Source organism: Corythoichthys intestinalis, chromosome 17, assembly GCF_030265065.1.
Source record: "Corythoichthys intestinalis isolate RoL2023-P3 chromosome 17, ASM3026506v1, whole genome shotgun sequence".
In the NCBI taxonomy this organism is placed as follows: Eukaryota; Metazoa; Chordata; class Actinopteri; order Syngnathiformes; family Syngnathidae; genus Corythoichthys; species Corythoichthys intestinalis.
Genome location: NC_080411.1, coordinates 14,241,764 through 14,250,977, shown reverse-complemented (window position 1 = coordinate 14,250,977; position 9,214 = coordinate 14,241,764). Strand labels below are relative to the sequence as shown.

The 9,214-nt window shown below is 35.3% G+C and overlaps 1 protein-coding gene across 3 annotated transcripts in view; it reads right to left on the bottom strand.

The window, feature by feature from the left end:
* Window positions 1-5,504: 5,504 nt before the first annotated feature.
* Window positions 5,505-9,214, bottom strand: part of clip1b (CAP-GLY domain containing linker protein 1b) — a 57,355-nt gene continuing 53,645 nt past the window's right edge. For all 3 annotated transcript variants that reach the window (XM_057819211.1, XM_057819212.1, XM_057819213.1), the window contains one exon: window positions 5,505-8,105. In XM_057819211.1, coding sequence (XP_057675194.1) covers window positions 7,874-8,105 — 232 coding nt within the window. In that variant the 3' untranslated portion in view covers window positions 5,505-7,873. The remainder of the gene's footprint in view (window positions 8,106-9,214) is intronic.

The window sequence follows — 9,214 nt, the reverse complement described above, 5'->3', positions numbered from 1 at the left end:
TGTGTTTTGTATTTAAAAAAAAAAAAAAAAATCCCTTTTATTGAGTGATAAAAACTGCTAAAAAATTAACATTTTATATTTATGAAGTCTAAAAATTGCTAATTGTTTTATATACATTTTTTATTTTAAAAAGCCTACTCCTTAAAAAAATACAAAAAATATTGAATATTAATGTAATATAAAATTTGTTATTCAATACTTTTTTTAATATGAAATATAAAAATTGCTCAAAATTGTTATTTATATTCTGCATAATTTTTAAATAAAGCCGGTTTACCCTTAAAAAAATTTAAATTGCGAAAAATACTTTTTTATATTTATGAAATTTAAAAATTCCTTTAAAAAGCCATGAAATTTAAAAATTGCTAAATGTTTTATATTATACATTTTTATTTTAAAAAGCCTATTTACAGTAATAAAAAATTATGAAATTGCAAAAATTTTTATTAGTACAAAAAGTTATTTAATACAGTATTTTATGAAATTTAAAAAAAAAATACATGAAATTTAAAAATAGCTAAAAATTATTATTTATATTCTGCATATTTTTTTAAAAAGCCATGCCTTAAATATTAACTTTTTATATTCAATGTTTTTATATTTATGAAATGTTTTATATTATTTATACATTTTTATTCTAAAAAGCCTATTTACATTTATAAAATAATTACATTTAAAAATTGCTAAAAATAATGTTTAATTGTTATTTAATACTGTATTTTTAATTATCAAATTTAAAAATGGCTATTTTTCATTTTTAAAAATTGCTAAAAAATTGTTTTATATTCTGCATATTTTTCTAAATTATAAAGGCCTACCCTTAAATATTAAATTTTAAAATTGCTAAAAATATTTAATAAGTTTTTACATTCAGTGTTTTAATATTTATGAAATTCCAAAATTGCAAAATTTTTTATTTATATAATGATATTTAAAAAAGGCTAAAAACATTTAATGTTTTATTATTAAATATTAATATAAAAAATGTTATTTAATGCTGTCTTTTCAATATCAAATTTCAAAATTGAAAAAAAAAAAACGTTTAATATTATTTAATGCTTTTTCTATATGAAATTTAAGAATTGCTTAATGTTTTATTTACATTTTTTTTTTATTATGAAATTTAAAAATGGTTGTTTTAGCCTTTAAAGGTCTGTGCTGGGTAATCATCAGACACTAAATGTAACTATTCCTAGCGTTAGCATTAGCTTCAGAATGGCGAGCATCCTCTTATAACACTGGCCAGTCTAAAGCAGAGCCACTCTGCTTTTCTGGTCAGTAAGGCTAGAGGATGTTAGACGCTTTTTTTTTTTCCCTTTTACATACAGTTCATGGCTTCTAGGTAGGTTTAATTGAACATAATATACTGCTTTTCTCTGGTGAGTGTGTATCATCACAAAGTTGCTTCTGAACTTTTGAACATTATGAGCAACTGTCGAATAAAACTAGACGAAGACGAAAACATTTTGAAATAACTAAACTATGACTAACAGTAATATGTGTTTTCCTCCAAAAGAAAAAAATGAAAAGGGCTGCCAAAAACAACAGTGGTCTGAATTTCGGGGGGCTTGGAACAGATTAGGGCATTTACATGTAAAATGCTTCTCTACTTATGGAATTTTCCATTGACAAAACTACTTCCTGTACCAATTCATTTCGTAAGTAAAGGTACCGCTGTATTAAAATTGACAATTGTGACAAACACCAATCTCAATCTCTTTTTGGGGGAAAAAAAAAAAGATGAAGGCGCTGACTTAATGCTTGTATTGGACCGAGTACATATATAGTAGCACATAGAAAAAGGGACAATTGACAACACATCCATGGAGACGTCCGTCACATAGAAAACATCACGTACAAATAGCACAAGGTTTCTCTATACAATAGTTGGAAGTGCATCTTATGAACAGGGCAAACAAAAATAAGTATTTTGTACACTTAGCTGCAGCGTGCGAGTCACACGGCGAGATTCAATATGATCCCAAAAAGTTGTGCTTCGTGACCACGTCGATATGTTGAGGAATTCTCTTGGCGTTCCCTATGAAGCCAGAAAATGAAATAGGGCTGCCACAAGGCGTTATTTGGATCGGCAACCAATCGCCATTTGTCGAGATGCGAAGATAAGCATTTTTTGGGGGGGTAAGAAATAACTCTAAATCAATGGTGATGATAAAAGTGACAACTTTAAATGATATTACAGTATATTATTTGAACTCTTTTAGCCCAGGTTACAGAGTACGCGTTTTAGTAAGTAAAAAAGAGAAATTGATACTTGAAAACACCAATTGATGACAATAGACGTCCAATCCGTTTCTATTGAATCTGGAAAGAGCAATGTGCTTTTCAATAAAAAGTATATTTGGGAGAAAAAATGGATTGGACGTCTAATTTGTTTACATTTATTCTTTTGAGGAAGTGTTTTTTCTTTTTAAACTCATTTTATTTTATGACAATTTTTTGTTGTTGTGCTTATTTAATGCGTATTTATTGTGCTAATAAAATAATGATTTATTTCCGTTAATTCAATTTATTTAAAATTATATATATTTTATATTTTTGTTTTAAATTGCCCATTGCAAAATACAGGTAGTCCCCGGGTTACAAATGTTACAAAAGTTCCGTTCCTACGCTAGCGACGTAATCGAATTTCAGCGTAAATCGGAATTAACCCTTTAAGTACCCCAAAATAACTATCCAAAAAGTCCAAAAGTATTGCATTTTGTTTAATGATGGTGAATACACTGCCCTTTGGTGGCAGCTTTGGGTCTGGCTGGACCGTCGCCTGATATCAAGGGTCAGCAACCCACATGCAGCTCTTTAGCGCTGCTCCTATGGCTCCCTGGAACTTTTTGAAAAATGTTTGAAAATGGAAAAAGATTGGCGAGTCAAATATATTTTATGTTTTAATATGGTTTCTGTACACTAGATTGTTTCTATTGTGCACCAGAAACTATCTGGTAAACATTAGCATTATATAGCATTTAAGCTAGCAGAGTTTTGCTATGCAAGGTAGCCAATTGTTGTACCATTAGCATTACGGTATATAGCATTTAACCTAGCAGATGTTTTCTATTCAGGTTAGCCAATTGTTGTACACATTAGCATTGTATAGCATTTAAGCGAGCTGACTTTTTCTATGCAGGTAAGCCTATTGTTGTATCTTTAGCATTACAGTATATAGCATTTTAACCTAGCGGACGTTTTCTATTCAGGTTAGCCAATTGTTGTAGACATTAGCATTATATAGCATTTAAGCTTGCGGAATTTTGCTCCAATTGTTGTAAACATTAGCATTTCAGTATATAGCATTTAACCTAGCGAACGTTTTCTATGCAAGTTAGCCAATTGGTATAAACATTAGCATTATATAGCATTTAAGCTAGCCAATTGTTGTACCATTTGCATTACAGTATATAGCATTTAACCTTGCGGATGTTTTCTATTCAGGTTAGCCAATTGTTGTACACATTAGCATTGTATAGCATTTAAGCGAGCGGACTCTTTCTATGCAGGTTAGCCTATTGTTGTATCATTAGCATTACAGTATATGGCATTTAACCTAGCGGACGTTTTCTATTCAGGTTAGCCAATTGTTGTAGACATTAGCATTATATAGCATTTAAGCTTGCGGAATTTTGCTCCAATTGTTGTAAACATTAGCATTACAGTATATAGCATTTAACCTAGCGAACGTTTTCTATGCAAGTTAGCCAATTGTTGTAAACATTAGCATTATATAGCATTTAAGCTAGCCAATTGTTGTACCATTTGCATTACAGTATATAGCATTTAACCTAGCGGATGTTTTCTATTCAGGTTAGCCAACTGTTGTAAACATTAGCATTGTATAGCATTTAAGCGAGCGGACTCTTTCTATGCAGGTTAGCCTATTGTTGTATCATTAGCATTACAGTATATGGCATTTAACCTAGCGGACGTTTTCTATTCAGGTTAGCCAATTGTTGTAGACATTAGCATTATACAGCATTTAAGCTTGCGGAATTTTGCTCCAATTGTTGTAAACATTAGCATTACAGTATATAGCATTTAACCTAGCGAACATTTTCTATGCAAGCTAGCCAATTGGTATAAACATTAGCATTATATAGCATTTAAGCTAGCGGAATTTTGCTATGCAAGTTAGCCAATTGTTGTAAACATTTGCATTACAGTATATAGCATTTACGCTAGCGCACGTTTTCTATGCAAGTTAGCCAGTTGTTGTAAACATTAGCATTATATAGCATTTAAGCTATCGGACTTTTGCGATGCAGGTTAGTCAATTGTTGTAAACATTAGCATTACAGTATATAGCATTTAAGCTAGCGGACGTTTTCTATGCAAGTTAGCCAATTGTTATAAACATTTGCATTATGTAGCATTTAAGCTAGCGGAATTTTGCTATGCAAGTTAGCCAATTGTTGTAAACATTAGCATTACAGTATATAGCATTTAAGCTAGCGGACGTTTTCTATTCAAGTTAGCCAATTGTTGTAAACATTAGCATTATATAGCATTTAAGCTAGCGGACTTTTGCTATGCAGGTTAGTCATTTGTTGTAAACATTAGCATTACAGTATATAGCATTTAAGCTAGCGGACGTTTTCCATTCAAGTTAGTCAATTGTTGTAAACATTAGCATTATATAGCATTTAAGCTAGTGTTAGCCAATTTTTGCAATTTTCTAACTTTCATAGCAAATGTCCGCTAGCCTTAATGTTATGTACTGTAATGCTAATGTTTACCAGATGTCGATTTCCCTTAAGGGGCTCCGTATGAACATGACATAAAACATTCTTCTAATTCTTATTGTAATGAAGTTAAACTTGAGGCGGCATCTTACAACAGAGTAGTCTCGTGGTGTGTCATTCGCTATAGGATGCACTGCAGGGAAAATGGAACATTTAATCATGAAGGCTCATTATGTATCTGTAGCCAGCTTAGGCATTTCGATAATAGGCTAATATAGTTAATATAGACACATACATCATGTGTTGCCTTCATTACAGGGCTTAGATATGGCTTTTCATTTTTTGCGGCTCCAGACATAATTGTTTTTTGTACTATTGGACCAATATGGTTGTTTGTACATTTCGGGTTGCCGACCCCTGGTGTATCATTTGTAATTAAGTTTACAGCTACAATTTGTGGAGTTACATTTGAGCGATTTGCTATGAGAATTGTAAGTACATTAGCATTCGTAGCATTCAAGCTAGCGAACTTTTGTTAGGCAAATTAGGCTAATTTAAACAACTAAATTTACATATTGATCAGACTTGACGGACGTTCGAAAATCAATTGTTTTGTGTCAAGTGTTTTATAGTTAAAATGCGTGTCGTTTTGAACATAAGTGTGTGGCGTGTGACAGCTTTACAAATTGTCAAAAGTGAATGAAGTCAAAAGCTTCAAAAGGCCTTGTTTGCTAAATTTTACATTTAGTGAGGGAAGACAGAACACGTCATATTAATAAAGTAAAAAATAAGATACTGTGAGGTAAAATAAGGTACTATTTACGAGACTAAAAAAAACAACAACAAAAAAAAACGACTGGAGACAAAATGTCGCATGAGACTCGTAAAGTCCAAATCACTTAAGTCAAGTACGTGGTAACCCAGGGACTATCTGTACATAAGGATAACACTAATATGTCAAATGGGGGGGGGGGGGGGGGGGCGCAAAATATTACACCGTGGGCCACAACTGGCTCCTGAGACCTCTGTCTTATATAAATTGTAATAAACGTTTTTTTAAATCAATTTTTTTTAAATCATAATATGTGCATGAAAGGGTTAAGTGCAAAATTGTTTGATAGCGTATTACTCGTGGCAGCCCTGGTGAGAAAACCTTTTTTTTTTTTTTTTTGGTCTACTTACCAACTGTGCCGTTGACGCAATTGAACTGACACAAAAGTAAACGAACGGGTTCGTGTGCGTGCGACCGGAGCGTGGCAGTGAACTCGTAAAAACTTCAACATTTTGGTGAAAATGATGCTAGTATGTTTAGCGGAAGTTGTCTATCGGCAAAAAGTCATGCTTGAAAAGTGGTTTTGCTTTGTCATTGACAATGATAGACATCCAATCGGGTGCCTCTATTCTAATTTGTTACTAGTGGGATGAGTTTAAATTTGTTTTGTCACTAGTGGACGTCCAATCCATTTGAACTGGGAGGGTGGCAGAGAATCAACATTGGCTGGTGCGACTGAAAAATACGGTATATCATTTTTAAAAAATTATTAGTCATTGTATTTTTTATTAGATAACTTCCTGTGATTTTGTGGAATTCGGGGTCGCTTCCTGTTGATATCTGTTCACTTCCTGTTGATTTCAGGGCTTTTTGAGGTCACTTCCTGTTGATGTCGGATCACATTCTGTTGATAACAGGTCACTTCCTCTTGATTTGGGGGCATTTTGTGGTCACTTTCTCGTGATATCGGTTCACTTCGTGCTGATATCAGGTCACTTCCTGTTGAGTTGGCAGCACTGGGTCACTTCCTGTTGATTTCAGAGCATTTTGAGGTCACTTCCTGTTGATGTCGGATCACATTCTGTTGATAACAGGTCACTTCCTATTGATTTTGGGGCATTTTTTGGTCACTTTCTCGTGATATCGGTTCACTTCGTGCTGATATCAGGTGACTTCCTGTTGATTTGGCGGCACTGGGTCACTTCCTGTTGTTATCAGGTAATTTCCTGTTATTTCAGGGCATTTCGAGGTCACTTCCTTCTGATGTCGGATGACATTCTGTTGATAACAGGTCACTTCCTATTGATTTTGGGGCATTTTGTGGTCACTTTCTCGTGATATCGGTTCACTTCGTACTGATATCAGGTCACTTCCTGTTGATTTGGCGGCACTGGGTCACTTCCTGTTGATATCGCTTCATTTCCTGTTGGCATCAGGTCACTTCCTGTTGATTTGGGGGTATTTTTGGGTCAGTTCCTGTTAAAATCAGTTCACTTCGTCTTTATATCAAGTAACTTGTTGATTGCAGGGCACTTCCTGTTGATATCGGGTCACTTCCTGTTTATTTGAGGGCATGTCAGGTCACTTCCTGTTGATATCGCTTCATTTCCTGTTGATATTAGGTCACTTCCTGTTGGTATCGCTTCCTTTCTTGTTGATGATCAGGTCACTTCCTGTTGATTTGGGGCAATTTTGGGTCACTTCCTGTTAAAATCAGTTCACTTCCTGTTTTAATCAGGTAACCTGTTGGATTTGGGGCACTTCTTGATGCTAACAGGTCACTTCCTGTTGATTTGGGGCCATTTCGGGGTCACTTCCTGTTGATATCAGCTCACTTGCTATTGATTTGGGGGTGTTTCGGGGTCACTTCCTGTTGATGTCGATTAATTTCTTTTGTGTTCTTCCTGTTGATTTGGGGTGTTTAAAAGGAAGGAAATATTACAGATGATAGCTTTGACAATATACCTAAAGCTACCATCAATTAATACAATGTGAAAGAGAACTAGAGTCCTCGGTTGGTATTGTCTACCTGCACATTCATTCACTTGCTGCCAACCCAAAAATGGATTGGACATCTATCACCGTCAATAGCAGCGTATGAGTTAAAAACGTATGAGTTACGATGTGTATACTCGGCAGATAAACGTCACTAAATTGTTAGCGGGTAAAGCTAATATTTTTAAAAAATCAGTCAGGTCAGTATAGAATTTGGTAGGCAAGTCAATGGCGGGAATTTGGTAGGCAAGTCAATGGCGGAGTGCGACTTTTCATAGTGAGGTTACCTGATTGGTCGGAATGTCAGCAAATGACCCGCCGCCGTCAAATGCTTACATCGATATTGCACCGTGGAAGCGTTTCGGGGGGTGGGGAGTGGGGTGCGCCAGAGTTTAGCATCCGGCGAAGAAGAGGTCTAGAAGGTGCGATCGTCGTTGCAAGTGGAGTGGCCGAACATCTCGCAGACGTCGCAGTAGGGCCGCTCATCGTCGCGGTGGCCGCGGTAGCTGGAGTGCGGCACCGAGTCGGGACTCTGTGCTTGCGTGGGGCAGTCCTCCGTGTCGTGCAGGTCGAAGCAGTCGCATATGTCGCAGAAGGGGCGCAGCGGTGCCTTCTTGTCTCGCTTGGACTCCGCCGCCGGTTCCGTGCTGAGCAAATTAATAAGTGTTAGGATTTTTATCAGATATGCTAACTAAAGCTGCAGATTAGCCTAGTATCGGTACGGTACTAAAAAAGACATCAACTGCATTGGCGAACATCCCTCCCTCTCCAAACAGATTGGACGTCTATGGCCGTCAATGGCTGCCAATGAGTTAATGACGGCGCATTTCAGGTCATTTCTTGTTGATTTTTGGTCACTCCCTGTGAATTTTGGGACATATTTGAGTCACTTCCTGTTGTTTATGGACATTTACTTGTCACTTCCTATTGATTTTGGGTTACTTAACAGGAAGTGTCCCTGGAATGTGCCCAAATGAATAGAAAGCCACTCAAAATCAACAGGAAGTAACCTGTTAATGCCCTAAAATGAAAAGGAAGTGACCTGTAAATGCCCACAAGACATGCTCTGGTTTCAGTGCCACTGACGGTGCTAGGCGTCCAATCTATCTTGATTGGGAGGGGCGAATGAACAAGCGTTGTCAATGGCAGGCAATGAGCTTATATAGACACTATTTTAGTGCAAATTAACCACTAGTTAATTTATCATGAGAAACTTGAATTAACACTCAAACAGCACTGATAAAATATAGCGGATTCTCTTGCACCCCTCTTTAAAAGAAACTGCTGTATTTAAAGCTTAAACAACTGTTGTGTTTGATAGAACAATATGTCTATATGCTGCCATATCAGATTTATGGTGCAATAAGCCCCCAAACTATTTTGAATTTGTCCGTTTTGCCCCGGTAACCCCTGTTTACAGACATCGCGCAACCGTTTTTGTTTCAACCGAGCCATAAAAAGAAGGTAAGTAATCGTATTTATTATTCGAAATGTCTGTCATTTTTAGCTTAGAATCATTACTTCATGTCTAATATTTAGTTTAAAAAAAAAAAAAAAAAAAAAAAAAACGACTTTAAAAAATATTCACTCGCATATTTTAAACAAATTACGTCACAATGAAAAAATTGGCACCTGTAAAAAAGTCACGGATAGCTATCTAATTACTAACGTTTAATTGTATTTTTTTGTTACTGTCGCATTTTCTCTGATGTGTTAGATGATAAATAATCTATCTAAACAAACAAAAACTGAAAAA